General features: G+C 45.1%; 1 protein-coding gene across 6 annotated transcripts in view; it reads left to right on the top strand.

Moving 5' to 3' along the window:
• Nucleotides 1-15,986, top strand: part of CLASP1 (cytoplasmic linker associated protein 1) — a 186,587-nt gene extending 170,601 nt beyond the window's left edge. For all 6 annotated transcript variants that reach the window (XM_072875469.1, XM_072875474.1, XM_072875468.1 and 3 more), the window contains 3 exons: nt 6,541-6,747; nt 9,910-10,026; nt 11,806-15,986. In XM_072875469.1, coding sequence (XP_072731570.1) covers nt 6,541-6,747; nt 9,910-10,026; nt 11,806-11,892 — 411 coding nt within the window. In that variant the 3' untranslated portion in view covers nt 11,893-15,986. The remainder of the gene's footprint in view (nt 1-6,540; nt 6,748-9,909; nt 10,027-11,805) is intronic.
• The last annotated feature ends 255 nt before the right edge of the window (nt 15,987-16,241 follow it).

A 16,241-nucleotide genomic window follows, 5' to 3' on the forward strand; every position in this document is an offset into this window, starting at 1 on the left:
AAGCATAATTGAATGTAACATTCTTTGTTGTGAACCTCTAAAAGAGAGTGGGGAAAAAAAAAAGAAATCACAGCTATCCATTAACTGTAGGTAATTGTTCCTATCTTGCTGAGGTGCTTTTAGACTGGCATCTGACCTTTCTAAGATGGTTTGCAGCCATCCTCTGATGGTATGATCTGTGTAGGTTTCTGCAAAATGTAGCTTACTAAAGAAGAAAAGCACTAAATGATCACAGTCTTAAAGGTTAATTGATATATAGTCCATGCTGGAAGCTGCCAGGCACTGCAGCTTGGCAGTTGTTGATGTTTCATAGTATACGTTTATATGCCTCTTCTAATTCCCAACGTATTTGGAATATTTAGTGCACAGGAGAAGCAGTCTAATCTACTTCATCTCCTCTGAATCCCTTATAAAAATCAATTGTTTTTTCATCTGCTTAGCACTCCCCATTGCTGAGTCCACTTCCTGCTTTGAAACCAAGTTCTTAATTGTTTGTTCCTGTCTGGATCAGACTGTAAAGCCTTCAGGGATGGGAGTTTGCCTGGCTATGTGTTAGTAAGCCTCCATGCCCTCCAGCTTAGATTATGCAGGCTTTAAGTATCTACCTCTAGATGGCAAAAATTGGCTCAAAAACATAGCTGTGCGCCTTGTAAGCCCAAAAGCAAATCCTTGTTCTCTTGCTTAATAAACTTCACTGGCACTCTGCGTGTTTCACAGTAGCGTACAAAGCCTCTAAGTTTTCAGTGGGGTTTTACCTACACTGCCTCATCCTCTACGAGTTTCTTCAGAGATGGTGCAACCATCAATCTGTAGCAATCATGGCAAAGTACTCCAGCTTACAGTCCTACATACAGCTCTCATCTAGGAGTACAGGTGCTGCTCTGAGTTCTCAGCATGTTACACTGATGCCCTGTGTAGCCTATGAAACTTGCATGTTCTGCCCTAGGTGAGTCAGGACATACATTTTTCTTTCCTTATTTGTCAGTAGTTTGTCTCTTCAAAGCAGAAATGAAACCATCAAAACCCTTTACAAAGCTGCTGCATATTGTTGACCAAGAGCAGATTACCACAGACAAGCTGCTTGCTGCAGCCATCAGGCAGCAAGCAATGTCTGTAATGCGCTGAGAGTGATAGCTGAGCAGAAGAAATTATGCGGAAGAGATGGCGTCTTGGTTCTGGCTGTCTTAAGCATACAGGATCGCATGGCTGCAATGCATTGTGAACCAGGTAAACCAGTGGGAGTTGTTTGTCCAGCAAATTTTGTAGAACGTCGATGATGCCAGTGTGCTTTTTTATTAAAAGAAAGGGATCTGTGACAGGTGGCTGCCTTGATCACGCTGTTGCTAATACAGCACATCAGCAATATCCCCTGCTATTGAAATCAGAAAGCATTTCACGTGCATATTCCTGGGACTGCTTGCTCCTTTATTGCATCAAGGAAGACATTGTTAGAGGTGAACAGCCTACCTGTGTGCTACACCTCTCTGGCTTCATGCATGTGAAGATAGTTCCTTCCCTAAAGCAAACTGGATAGAAGTATAACCATTTCTCTCTTTTGGGAGACTCACTGGAAAGGTCTTAATGCACCACAGGTGCCTTTCAAGGAACCCACCAGCAAGTGCAGCTTATGTTATGCCAGCAGAAGTCAGTCTGAATCTAGTCTCTCGTGTGTAGGGTGTAAGGTAAGCATTTGGAAAGGGGAAAAACCTGCTTCTTTAAGGCAAAGTGCTATCTTTTAGATCTGCATTCCTGGGCTACCTGCCCTGTGTTGAATGATATCGAACTATCCAGTTCAAGCCATGGTTTGCTCTAAGCTTTTACTGGGAGGTAAAATGATGTTTGTGACATAACTTACACACAGCTTAGTGTCTGTGTTTTAATAAAACACTGCAGGCTCTCTCTGGTCTTGCACATCTTGCTTCACAGCCACCCTTTTGAACTTGCTTCTTCCAGGTACCATCATAATTTGACGACTTTGATAGTTTTCTTTCCTATTTCTGAGATCACTGAGAATAATTATATTAGGTCAGACAAAAAGTTTGCTTCACTTGATACCCTACCTGACAGTGACTAGCAAGAAGCAAGCATACAGTAATGCTTCCCTGAGGATATCCTCCCTCCTTCCAGTGGTCTGAAGCATACAGCCTTCCCATGCTAATGGTTCTGCCTGCTTCTCTGTGTATTTTGGCATTTGCTTTTTCTTCAGTAAACTTGTCTAATTTTTAATCCTCTTGTGACAATGAGCTGCCCAGTCTGAGCACGTAGCGAATAGCACCCTTTCTTTTTCTCAAATTTAAAGGATGCATTTCATAGCCACCACTACTTGTGGTGTCTGCTGTTAGTATGAGCCATTCCTGCCACTTCCTGGTGTTTATCTGTTGATCTTACCTCCAAAGATGGGAGGAAGACCTGTTGCTTGATGCTGTTTGCTCATTTCTCCCACTTCTTTTCAGGTTGTTTCACTCTGCTGGTCAAGTTAAAGCCCTGTTTTTTGATTTTTTGATATTGTGTGGTATGTGTAATTTGCAAGACACAAGTGTTGTGCCTCACGGCAAAATATCTTTGCTAAACTCTGCTATAATTGCATGTTCTTGTTGCCAAATGACCTGGCAGTTTGTATCTTTTGATAATGCACTTCCCTCTGTGTGGGAATGCTGCTGATTTCTCTGGCATTACCAGGTGAGTGGGACTTTGAGTGTGCTGTCTGAATATTCAGATCTCCCTTGTGGGATGTAGAGTTGGTTTGGTTAGCTGAATGTGTTAGTCTGCCAAAGCCAGAAGGAAAGGCCTTTCGGACAGGGCTGGTACTCGCATTGCAGAATGGTGGCATTCGGCTTTCCGTGCCAGCAGGGATGAGCTTGTCCTTTTGGCTCACTCTCAGCTGGTATTGCCCTACCCCTTCCTACACCCTGTCCCCTGCTGGTCCTTTCCAAGGGAGCCAGGAGCTAGTTACCTGCAGAGGCTCTGATTCAAGCAAGCATGTAAGCACACGCTTGAATCCCATTGACGTCAGTGAGACTTCAGCATGTTATTGAAGTTAAACATACGCTTAAGGGGTTTGCTGAAGTGTAGCTTAGATGCAGAGGCTGTCTGCCAGATGTGCTCTCGGAAGACTTGGAAATTCTCCTTGGTGTTGTCACATTTAGAAGCTAGTATCAGCAGGAAGCCTACTGGACATGTGTAATATGTCCTTCTGTATTCAGAGGGAAGGCACTTCAGGGAGAAGTGATGTGAAAAACCCAACTGCTGTGCAAACATGGCCAGATCCTTGCTAGAAATGGGCAGCTTTGCTGAAAGGAGGACTTGCAAGGATATAAATAAATCCTGCACCTTTACAACTTTTCTTGCTGACCTTATGATGTGCAAAATATATGTGATCTTTGTTGCTATTTGAACCCTGGCTCATTTTGTGAAAAATTTCAGCTGTATTTTAACCCCTTGTGCTTGGAATTGGTCACAGGCTTTTAAAAAAAGGTTTTGTCTCGTACGCTTGCCTCATACCTGCAACTTAATGTGCATGGTAAACTTTATGCTCACAGGATGTGGAGCTGAAACGCAGATAGAATTACTCATTTAATTTTTTTATCTACTCCATTACTGTTTAAAATTTACAGTAGCGTATTTGAGATCAGAGTCTGACTATAGGTGCCTACTAAAATATTGTTACTTTCTTATCAAGTAGGACACCAGGAGGATTTAAGCTTTAAAAATTAATAATTTATTTTGTAAGTTGTGATATATTCAAGCTTTTCTTTCTCAGAGTGTCTGTGAAAACATTTTCTAACAGTATTTAGAGTTGTTGTAAAGCAAGATCTCAAGCAGCCTGTGTCCAAATAGTTATAGTTAGGTTTTTTTAGCTAGTGACTTGCTTGTGAATGTTGTTAAGTTGATTACGACGTATCAGGGCTCTCTAAGTCCACTGCATTGTTTGTGGAAAGCTTGGTGGTAGCAGTACTTCAGCACTGGGAAAGCCAATGTCAAAGCTGCAGTGCCAAGAAGTGAATTCCTTTAAAGGAGACCTCCTGGGAGCTCCTGACTTCATCCACTCCAGCAATTCAGTGCTGTGGTACCAAAGCATGGCATTAGGTATCCCTTAAGTACTCGGGTGTTTCTCTCCTTTCCCAACAAAATCGCATAGTGCTTCCTTCTAAGCTAGTACTGGCTTACATGGAAAAATATTAACTTTCATGCTTCTCATGTGTGAAATTGAAGAGGAATTTGCAAAGAAATAACTGGAATAGGGAAAACTTGCTGGAAGTGGGAAAACAAGCATTCTGTTCTGCTTGGTTACTCATTCACAGATCTTTCAGGATGAAATTTTTTGAATACTGACCACATTGTGGATTGCCATTCTTTTTGGAATGCGTTTTAACATTATAATTAATTGCTGAGAAAGGCCTGAGGTAGACGGAGCAGCTTGACAGCTGATACAGAAGCAATCAAGGTCTCAGGTCTGTTTCACCATCTTGCCTGTACCTTGCCTGCATACAGTATTTGTACTATGTGAAGTATCTGAGATCACTTCACTGTTGGGTTTGCTTTAGAGGATGCCAAGAGCCAAGTGGATGAGTTCTGTTATTTCCTGGGTGTACAAGTATCTTGTGGCCATTCCTGTTTCAGTTTCAGCTGTCAGCATGAGTGGAGGATCAATGATAGTGGTGTGGCCGTGATGCTAAGACTGTGCGTGAAGCAGGCTTTGTAGATGGAGATGATCTCTTCTGGTCACTATTCACTGCTGCTATCTTAAAAAGCAATTAAACCTATCTGGAAAATGTTTTGTAGTCCAGGCAGGAAGACATTCTTGTCCTAGTAATGACTGAGATAGACTTCGAAATACTCCTGGTTCATGCATTATCCACAGTAGTTACTTAAAAATAATGAAAGCTCTCCTCCTTTTGAGGCTTTGATAGAGCTACATCTGTCCATGCGTTGCCGTAGTTAAATAGAAATCCTGGAGTTTGATACCATGACAGTGTGTGGAAGAGGGGAACAAGGAGAATCCAGCAGCTATGGCTTCAGTCTAAGTGATGAGAGGCCTGTGGCTTGATTTATTTGCTTTTTTTGCGGATTGCCTGGGACAGATTTCCTAGTGCTGGTTTCAAAGTATTGACTTCAGACAACCCCAGGTAGTTCAGCTTAGGATAAGTTAGAGAACTGGTGCTACGTGTCTGAGCTTCCCACACAATCAGGAAAGAGGGGGTGTCTTCAAAGCCTGCGTTAGTGCTCCTGGGCTCAGAGTTAGGAACTGCCTGGGGCTAGCTGGGAGATCCTAAGTAAGCATGAGGATTTGTGAATGCATCTTCTTAGAGTTGAGGTGTTGGATTTAAGTCTGTCCACTGGGGCATCTCTGTCTACTCAAGATTTACCCTCCCTTAAAAGTAAGCCCTGAGAAGAGGGGAATGAGAAAAGATGAGCAAAAGCATTCTCCATCTTTTGTACTGAAACAAGAACATGGGGAGCAAAGAATGTGTGATTTGTGGCCAGGAAGAGTGCAACCACAGGGAAACTTCATTTTGTTGCTTGGCAATTAGCACAGACACTTGAAAAAAGAAAACCTGCCTTCCTATCCTGTTTCTTTATCCAATTACTGCAGAATGTAAAAATGAATAAACTCTCGTGGGAGGAGAGACCACAATTGGGTCTTTCCTCTTTCAGCTAGCTGTCCTACTTGCTGGGGAAGAGTGTGAAAGTTGTGGACTTGCCTTCCCTCAGGCCAAGAGTGGAACTGAATTTGGGATCTCCCTTGTTTTGCATGACTGCTTTACAGTGTGGGCTAGTTGCAAGAGGTGCGTGCTACCACTGTTTCCACTTGTTCTTCCTCCCATGTCTTTTAGTAATCCTAGTGCTGTCTTAATGGGTTAGATGTGCTTTAAGCATGGCTGCCTGGTCAGGGACACCCTAAAGCCTGTTTGTGTCTAGCCTGGGTTTGCTTACAGCATAGTTTAGCTGTGAAATGGCAGGAAACATCTGTGTAGGCATGAGTGTCTCAGCTTGGGTACCCCAGCACTCAGCAGGTGAGATGCATACTAAAAGGTGCAACAGTGTCATTCATTTTCCCCAAGACTAGATGCTTTAAAGATTTAGCTGGGCAGGGTGCTGAGCCATCTTGTCTAGGCTGTTCTTTTGCCAAGGATCAGGTGATCCTCAATGTCCCTTCCAAGCTGGGATTCTGTGATTATAATGTTTAAGGAGATAAATTTTGTATTAAGTCTAAGCTGGTGGGTTTAGGTTCTTTGACAGTGGCTGGAGAAATGTTGTCCTCTCGCTTCTCCTAGGATGGGGGTGCCTGTCTATCTTGGGTGACAGATGACTCTTTCAAACTAGCCACAACTTTGACACAGGTAGGATGGACTTCTTGCCACTGGCTGGAACAAAGATGTCACTGGAGGTGAAGGATGTGAATTCTCAATCACCTCTCAATAGACCCTCCTAATGAACATGCCCAAGTGCTTCCTGGCAGTCATTCCTAGTACACGTGGGTGGTTTTGGCTGTGATGTGTGACCTCATTAACGTAAGGTTTTGCTCTGCTTTCATTCCAGGTTGTCAGAGCTGCTGAAGAAGCTGCTTCCACCCTGGCGAGTTCCATCCACCCTGAGCAATGCATCAAGGTGCTTTGCCCCATCATTCAGACTGCAGATTATCCAATTAACTTAGCTGCCATCAAAATGCAGACGAAAGTCATTGAGAGGATTTCCAAGGAATCGTTGCATCAGCTCCTTCCCGATATCATTCCTGGGTTGTTACAGGTACAGAATCCCATGTCATAAATGCTCCTGAGCACAAAGCACCATTGAGTAATTTGTGAGGTCTGTGACCTCAGAGAGAATGATGGACCCTCTGGGGCCAGGTTTTGGTAAATTAAAGTTTTAATCCCTCTAAGTTTTTATATTTGAGCTTTTGATGTTTTTAACCTTAAGGAAAAGAAAACTCAGATTCTGATGTGTATGTTCCACAATTAGATGCCTTGGCCTGGCTCCTAAATAAGCCGGTAGCAGCCATGTAATAAATTTGAGAGTAGGAGTTAGCTGTATCTTATGCTGTCTCAGTACATCCCAGGCAATACATCTTGTAGTCTCCTTCAATTCTGCTGAGCTGTTCTGCGCTTTGATTGCACTTTGTGCTTGAATTTGAGTCCCAGCAGGCAGGCTAGCCCTTTCCTCTTTCCTCTCCAAAATCAGGACCAAACTTCTTGCTGACTTCATTCAGCATCTTTCATAAACCTCTTGGGCTGGGTGGGAGCTGTGTTTTTGCTAGTGCTAAGGCTTGGTCTTACATTGTGAATTTAGCTTTCAGCGCTGGCTGTAGCAGTGTTGTCCTTCTGTTCCCCTGCACAAGCAGCTGGCAGTGCCAGCGGCTGGGATGAGGCTGCAAGCAAGAAGGAAATAAAGGGAGGTAGGAGTGAGGGAGGAGCGAGAATGTGTGTGTGTTTACTGGGGAGGGATTGCAACAGGAACAAATAAGTCAGTGTGAAAGGGGAGACATGTTTGGGTGGGTAAGAATTCAGTGGAGAACTGGGATAAAGAAGCCTCCTTATTGTGAGCATAAAGAGTTGAAAGCACAAGGGCAAAGTCAGAAATTCCCCTTGTGCATCCTAGCATTTGTCCCAACTTTGTAGTGTCAGTTCTTGCAATTCTTTTCGTAAATCTCAACTTCTGGGAATCAGGCAATTCTGTATTGATCTAACTTTTGCTGTAAAAAGCTTTTAGCCATAATTGTTGGAGACGACAATCTGAACAGTGGAGCCTCAGTGCAGCTGGAAAAGTTTGGGAGCAGCATGCCTTTAAAAACGCAGTTATATTTGTTTTATTAAATTGCTTCCATGCCTTAAAACAGATCTTGTTTTGGAGCCTAGTTTGCAGTTTTTCATCTTGGAGCTGCCAGTGATATTTCCTCACCTTAGAAACTCACAGTGATTGAAGGAATCTACTCCTCATGGTTGGAAAGTGTTTTGGGATCCTTCTGGCTGAAGGACTGTGTGCGGAGGGAATCACCTGTGTGCTTGTTTACTGTGCCGAGGCTATCGGCAGAGTAGTGAAGAGGCGAGGAGCATTGGACAGAAGCAGCGTGAGCACAAGCATGTAGCTCAGCAGCCCAGAGCGGGATCCCCATGAACCCCCATCAGCAGATGGGAATCTCCATGCAAGAACAAGGCTTGGCTGGGGAAAGTCGTGGGTGCTTGCCCTGGTCCTGATGCCAAGCCCTGGCTCCCTTGGAGCTTTTAAGGGCTCCCTAGCTCCCTTGGAGTCGGGGGCATAGAGCTGGGCCGTGACGCACTCTCCCATGTGCTCCATCTCGATACCCTCAGGCTGAAGAGAGCTTTGAACTCATGTCATCTCCTGAGCAAATGCTCTAACCGTTGGGCTGTGTTATTAAATGCTGGGAGAAGAAGCAGCTGCTGCCTTGCAAGCAGGCTTGCAGATGGAGTTGTGGGGTGACAGCCCTGCTGACTTATACGGGGCAGGCTCTACCAGCACAGCCACCCACCAGGACGCAGCCCTCTCGGGCCTCAATACCGCACGGGTCTGCCTGCCCTCACAAGAGCAATTTGGGATGCACACGTAAGCAAAATGCCAGGCCCATAGGAAAACTTGAGGTCAAGCAGAGGCATCTGATAAGTTCAGGAGCCTTTGGATTGGGACCCACAGAGAGCCCTGCGTCCCAGCTGTCCTCCTAGCAGTGGGTCATGTCTCCGTGGGTGTTCCTCTGCTGTGGGCCTGGGCTCAGCCTTTTTTCCACCTCGGTCCTCAGTAGCTTGATGTTTCTCTGAGCTCACCTAGGTCTCCTGCTTTTCTAGTTCAGTGCTCTTTGGGATTGCAGACTGTCATTTCAGACTGTATTTTGGCCCTGCAGCTGGAATATCGGCCCTGCTCACGGGCAGCCTGGCAGCCCCAGCCGTGCCCCGTCCCTCCTCCCGGCTTTCCCGGCAGAGGTCACCCTGCATCCGGAGGAGCCCGTGTCCCGCAGGCTGCAGTGATATCTCTCTTTCTCACGGGGTGGCTGCTTAGTGATGAATCACTGTCTGAGTACAGGACTGATGCCACCAGCTGCTGAGTGACCTGGTGGCTAGTTTGAGCTCTCCTGAAGCTGCCAGAGATCCGGCACACCTACAGGGGTCTTTCAACATGTTCTTTTCTGTGTTATTTACTACCTGATAAGTAATCAAAAAGCTCCAGGTTACAAAGGCAGTTCATCTAATGGACTAGCACATGTGTGTAGCACTGTTACACACAGTGTTTAAGCCCAGTGCTTTTAAAGACTTGGAAAACATCCACGATGACTCCTATTTTTGCAGTTTCTGATACCTGGATAGAACTATTCTGTTCAAATAGGTATTTGGGTAGAATATCTGTTCACAAAACAGGATTCTGGCTTTCATGTCCTGAGTGATATACCTGTTAGGCCATCTTGCTGCAAAATTCATCTCCATTTGTAACTTTGCTCTCAGGAGCAGAATTGATTTCCTTTGGGTTAGATTTGGGTCAGGAAAGACTTCTCTGAAGGCAAGCTGGGAGCATGAGGGCTGCCCTCCAAGAAGTGGATAGCCATCCAGGATAGCGCATAGTCATCTGAACTGTACACAGGAATGTGCATATTTGATAGAGTCCTAAGCTCATGTTGGGAAACTGTGTTGTTGCTTAATGCTGTAAATAACAAGATATTAATAACTTACAACATGATAGTAATAACTAATAATATAAGGAACAAATAGGATGTACTGGGTGATTGTATTTTCTTGCTCTTTGAGTATTCAGGTTGCAAACTGTTATGTTAAGCAGGGCCTTTCTCTTGATCTGTTAGGTCAGCCACTTGCAAAATGTTCATCAGATCTTTAGTATATTGCTCTGGAAGGATGTTGGTGAGTGCTGTTTGACTTCTGACCTTTTTTTTTTTTTTCCCTTCTTTCCTAGGGTTATGATAATACGGAGAGCAGCGTCCGTAAAGCTAGCGTATTTTGCCTAGTGGCAATTTATTCAGTAATTGGAGAAGAACTGAAACCTCATCTCGCACAACTCACAGGAAGCAAGGTACAAGAGTAACGTGTCTCTGGTGTTTTGATAATAGCCAGCTGAATGGCTTGCACTACTTAGCAGCAAGACCAGTGGCTTCACAGTAGCTCTGGGTCAAGTTCCCTGTACTCTGTTAAATCCTATCTCACCCTGCCAAACACCAGTAGAACAGCACAGCACTTGCTCAGCAGTGTGAGCATCTGAAATCCCACAAAGCAAGTTTTGATGGGGTTCAGGGATCAGTTTCATGACGCATTTGATCCTGTGTAACTGCAAACTGCCAGCAAGCAGGTCCTTCCCACTACAGCCATGTTTACTTTGCCCTTTCGGCGTTGCATCCAGGGGTGACCGTGCAGTGAGTTGGATCAGCTGGCTGCTCTGGCTGAAAACCAGATCTGCAATACAAATTAATTAGCTTTCAGTCCACTCTGTGGCTGCAAAGAGTGGTAGGGGAATGCATGGCTGGGAGGGGTGGGAGAGCAGGTCCTCTCAGCAGCAGGTTGTAATTAGGGCTGGTAGAAATGTAGGTAAAGTTTCGCTCTTAATAGCGTGGCAGATGTGTCCCGTCCCTTTCCTCCTGGGACACCAGCAAGCTCAAGTGACCCTTCAAAAGATTTTGTGCCCTGAGATCAGGTTAGCAGCAAAACTCAAATTCTGACCTGATGCTGCAAGGGAAATCAAGTCCTCGATTCAGCTCTGTCCTTCAGATGAGAGCTGGCATTTTGTGTTGAGGCAGGTAGTGTGTGATTGCTTTTCAGAGCTGCTCAGGAAGCTGTCACAAGATTTCTGCTCCTGTTTAAAGTCAACATACCCGAGATTTCTCTGCAATTTTAAGATGAATTCTGCATTTTTGTTTCTGAAATAGATCTCTGCATGTGAAGAGCTACTTAATTCAGAGGGCTTCGTTCTGTTATTTTGAAGCAATAATTTATTTTGTGGGTAGGAAGTTTGGTGTAGGCCAAAACAACCTGAGACTGAGGACACTTGGATTTTATTTCTGAATTGAGTTGCCTTGTCCTTAAACAAATTACTTGTGCCTCCAAATTGCTCTGGAAAGAGCGCGCTATGGGTGCTGAGGTTTACCTCATTATATTTGGGCAGTTAGGAAATTCCCCTATAAAATGTTGTAGAGACTTTATTATCCCACTGTCCTAGGTGCCACAGACTTACTTCACCACATAACTAACTATAAACATGTGAGTAATTCTTCTGGGTTTACGCAGACTGCCTGCATGTTTAAAGTTAAACGTGTGCATGAGTCATTGCAGGATCTGGAGCTAAGGTGGTAAGGCAGAAAAAGAAAACAAACCCCTGCAAAGGAAGTATATAGTCATAACAGCTGAAGCTTCACCAGATGTACCAAGTTAGTGAAGATATTTAAATGTCATTGAAAATGAACATTTTATAAAGCATGGGGAGTTCAGGGTGTTTCCTAGGAGGGACCATGGCTATTGTATCACCGATGTGCCTGCAGCCCCACTGACGTGGGTGGGAATCCTGCTTGCTCAGAGCAGGCTGCAGGACTGAGGTCTGTGAACTGATGGCTGCTGAAGTGAAATGCAAGAGGTTTTTCTAAATCACATTAAATCTGTCTGTAACTTCAGTGGGACTAGGCATAGCCTCCTGCCTCTGTTCTGAAATACACTCAGCTTTGCTTCTTCTTTTCCTCCAGAGAGCTCAGTGTCAGCTCACTCAAAACTGAGTTCACCGCAGAATGCGAGTTTTAAGATTTGCAGTTGACTTTTGTCTGCCTGTTTTTCCTGGCATCTTCTCCTGACGTTTGTTTGTTTCTTTCAGATGAAGCTACTAAACTTGTACATAAAGAGGGCCCAGACCACCAACAGCAACAGCAGTTCCTCTTCAGATGTTTCAACGCACAGTTAATGGAGATATGTGGACATATGTGTAGACTTAGAAGCAATCAGCGGTGCCTCTCAGAGACCTTTCTGCTACTCTTCACTGGCGTGCTCCATCAGCTCAAGGAGGCCATGCAGATATTTATTGCAATCAGTATTTTAGTCCCTTAAAAGCTTTTATGTAGAATCTTACTGGTATTGAATGTAAAGGAAGCAAGGTCTGTGTTGCAGTCTTCATTAAAAGTGAACAACAGAAAGCCATACTTAAACATATTTGTATAGCCTGCTGAAATCTCAGAAATATGTTTAGGTTAGCGTTCCAAAACTGAGTCCAAGAACCTGGACACACGCGTAAAGGTCAAACAAATCTTGTTGGCTTAGTTCATACCCAGTTTTGGTTTCTGTGCGCTAGTTACCTGCTCTCTCCCCGTGGCTGCAGCCGTTCTGGCTAGGTTCTCCTCTTACAAGTCTTGTGGTCCTGTTTTGTACTCCCTGTTGCAGCTTGCCTAATGTGCAGGGCTCTCCGTGGGGAGATCTTTGCAGATGTGGCTGTGATTCCAGCCTCGGATGCTTTAATACTGAGAGATATCAAGTGAGTAATGAAAAAGTAGGTTCTTTTTAAACATCTGAGGTTTTGTACATAGTTCTTCTGACAGACCTCTGATGGGCTGATTTCTCTGTAACTGCTCTCCAGCCAGCTGTGCTGTACAAAACAGCTGGGTTCTTGCTTCTTTCATTGACTGTGTAAATACTTCTCCCCTCCCAACCCATTCGGCTCTTTCATATGCTCAAAAGACTCTCCAGGTTACTTGTTACTCCCCAAAGGGAACCTGAGACCCAATTCTGGGACTGATGCCTGCAATGGGACACTGGAGTTAGGTGGGTGGGTGTTGGATTAGGCTCTGAGTGTGTCCGTGGGTGGGCAGTGGGATCTGGCAGGGCTGTACCACTGTGCTGCCTTGTGAAGCTAGCTGCCTTTTTCTTGACGTCTGTAGCGTCAAAGGGCTGATCTGCTGCTCTGACCTGACTCACTGCTGTTGGGTGGTGAATGGCTTTGTCACCACAACTCCTCTGTGGTTTGGGCAAAGTGTTCATCCCCAAGGACAGAAAGGGCATCTGAAATGGAAAAAAAGAGACCCTGTGGAAGCACCTGCTGAGCCAGCTGGGACAGTGCTGGTCGCCTGCCACAGCTCCCCTCCTCTCCCTGAAGAGCCTGCAGTGCTGTTAGCTGCCTTCAGAAACCTCCTTCTTCCTGGCCAGCCCCACGCACAGCCCTGCTGTGTGCTCTGCATTTCGGAGGGGTGCGGAGGGCCCTTGGTGGGCACTGCTGTCAGCAGGGTGCTCTGGGTGAGGGTGCAGCGGGGCAAATCTGATGGCACAGACCAAGTCAGAGCCAAATCGGCAGCAGTCAAATACCCCACAGCATCACCCTTCCCCAAAGGGAGACCCTTCTGTTTGCAGCGGGTGAGCTCCCCCTGCCTCTGCCTGTAACCAGGGGAAGCAGGAGGATGCTAGTACTGTGTTTGGCCCTGGGCTGGATCCTGGCTGACGGGCGTGCCCACCCCAAACCTGCAATGGATCAGAACTGGCTTTTTGCCCCCAGTGCCAGTGATGCAAGAGGATGGTGGACCTGCAGCTTATGGCTGCAGCTGTGCTGATGGATCTGTGCTCCCTGGCTGCTCTCAGTGCCTCAGTCTCTCTCCAGCCCCCTCCATTTCCCTTTGGGGAGCTGAAGGGACACCTTGGTAGCCTACTGAGAACATGGGTTTCCAGTACTGCAGCAGGGGAGCGTAGCGGGGAGGGTAAAGCCCCGTTGTCCCCCCTTTCCATCAGTGCATCCCTGTGTGTCTCAGCCCCAGCCCTGAGGAGCCGTGCTGGGAGGTGACGCTTGGTGCCAGCTCCCCTCCCAGTGCCCCTCTCAGGAAGGACTGGGGCTGGTGGGGACTGCGCGGGACTGGGCTGCAAAGCTTGTCGGTCCCTTTCCCTGCTGACGTGAGAGCGGAGAAGGTGACCTGCTCCTGAGTTTGTCAGGATGTGTCCAGGCTTTTGCTGGCTGCAGGGCTAGTTCCCTCGTCTTTCTGAATGAGTAATGCCATGGCAGGAGAAACAATTTGGTCCTGGTGGCTGGGATTCCCCCAGGGTCCTTCTGCAGGCTCAGAAAAGCCATCCTCGCCAGAGGGAGAATTGGCTGCTCCATCGTTGGTGTCTCCCTTTCCGTGGACCATTCCTTTTCAACATCTTTCAGTATGCTTGTTAGAATATTCTTTTTTAATTTTTTGAATGATTCAAATTATTTTACTTTAACACAAATTTATTTTCCCTTTTGAGGAAATACTCAGCCGACTTGTTGGCAGCAGTTAGCTGTCTTGTTTGAATTTTTAGTAGCGGGTTTGGGTTTTTGTTGTTTTTTTTTGTTTGGGTTTGGTTTTTTTTTTTTAATTTTTACTCTAACTGCTTAGTATTTATGCCTCTCTTTCTTCCCATCTCAGTTCAGCATCTTCTGTTCCGGTTGTGGGGTTCAGAAGGTCAGCATAGCTGACCAGATGGCGTTTCGTCCCTCCCAGCTGTGATGGAGCTTGGTCCATCACCGTTTGCTGTTTTTTTGTTGTGGATTTTTTTTTGTGTATGGCACACTGTAGCAAATGTCCAGGAATTGAATTCCTTCTCAAATGATTTTATATATTTTATAAAATCCTGTTAGTATGCACTGAGAGTGAACGCACTGTAACGTCCCTGAACTGACCCTAGCGCGTGCGCTGACACTACAGTAAGAGGTAACAGCTCGTCCTTCAAACGACTCGTGCAACCTGCTGCGACTCCAGCGACGAGCGCCTGTTTTCCGATACTATTGGCACACTTGGGGCTGCAAATGGTAGAACCAGGCCTTACTTTCTGAATCAGATTCTGTTCTGTTTGTCAACAGATGCTCATTAACGTGCTACTTAATTTCGTTATGTGAGTCAGTCGAGGACTGTTCATCCTTTGAGTACTCTAGAAGTATGTTATACCTGTATACAGTAGAGAGCATTCTGCTTAGGTATTTATAAATCATTGCGTATAATGTACATAGTAAGGTTGTTTAGTATGTTGAACATGAACCAATTTTTTTTTTGTGTTTCCTTTGAAGTACTCAAAGGGCTAGCTCTGAATGTCCCCTCTCTGATCTCCAGTGTTCTGACTTCAAGAAGCTGTACAATCATTTTGTTTTCTATTCAGCAAGCATAAAGGTCTCTCTGGCTACAAATCACAGTGTCCACGCACGCTTGCAGAGAAAGATCTGCATGCTGGCAGTGCCTCACCGCACCGGTGAAGCTTGTGTTCACGTTCTCCTGGCAGTAGCCACCTACTGCAGCTGCCTTTTTTTTTTTTTCTTGCTGCCCATTATGCAGGGCTTCAATTTTTCGTACATTTAAAAAAAAAAAAAAAAGTATTTAATTTGCCCACCATGCTTTAAAAGTCTGAATTGGAGAAAACTCTCAGCAGACAGCGGCTCCTGGCTGCAACGTTGCCGAAATCTCAGATGTGGATGTTTTTTCTGCCATTGGCTGCACCAGTGCTCCGTGGGCATGGGCAAATATTGGATCCATCCGCCCCACAGGTCTACGTACTGTAGTTCTCATGTAGTGCAGAAATATCGAGGCATGTGGCTTTCTTAAGGTACACTATGTGTGCTTGCCTGGATTACAATACAATACGAGACTGTCTTTTTATTGCTTATTACTAGCTTACCAATAACCTGTATAAGTAATGTAACTCGCATCTTTGTCATCAAAACCTTTTCTCCCCACCCCTTTATTTATCAAGCATAATAGTACATATTAAGGGACAGAAAAATAGACCTTTGTAGAATACAGCAGGACGTTGCTAACAATGTTTTAAATGGGAATTAAAAACTGCTCTGAAAAATGCCAGCCATGAGAAATGACTTTGTTGGCACCGTGTTCATGCGCATGTATTTTTTTCTATTTTTTCCGCTTTTGTCATGTTACATCCATATCTGTATTTATATCTTATTTGTTTCACTTTTGAGTGTATCATGGCAATTGTACAGATGTTTTTGTTAACATTTATGTGATAGAATTTGCTAAAAAAAAAAAAAAAATTAAAATAAAACCTTTTGAGTTTGCCCTAGAATAAGTGGAAGTTGGATTTCTTTTTGGGGGAGAAATATTAAAGTAGATTCATTATCCAGCACAGTTCCTCACTCCAGCAGCCTTTGCTTGTAAAGGATTTGCTCTTATTCCTGCCCTGGCTGCTGTGTTTTCAAGTATTAGTTAGCGGGTGCATGGTGGTCTGGCTGTTTCCTACAGGCACCAGTCTGGCAGTGGGGCCAGCGGGCTGCTGATCTTTTGGGATGTTCGTCTTTTGCTGTCAGCT

Source organism: Ciconia boyciana, chromosome 10 (genome assembly GCF_034638445.1).
Source record: "Ciconia boyciana chromosome 10, ASM3463844v1, whole genome shotgun sequence".
In the NCBI taxonomy this organism is placed as follows: domain Eukaryota; kingdom Metazoa; phylum Chordata; class Aves; order Ciconiiformes; family Ciconiidae; genus Ciconia; species Ciconia boyciana.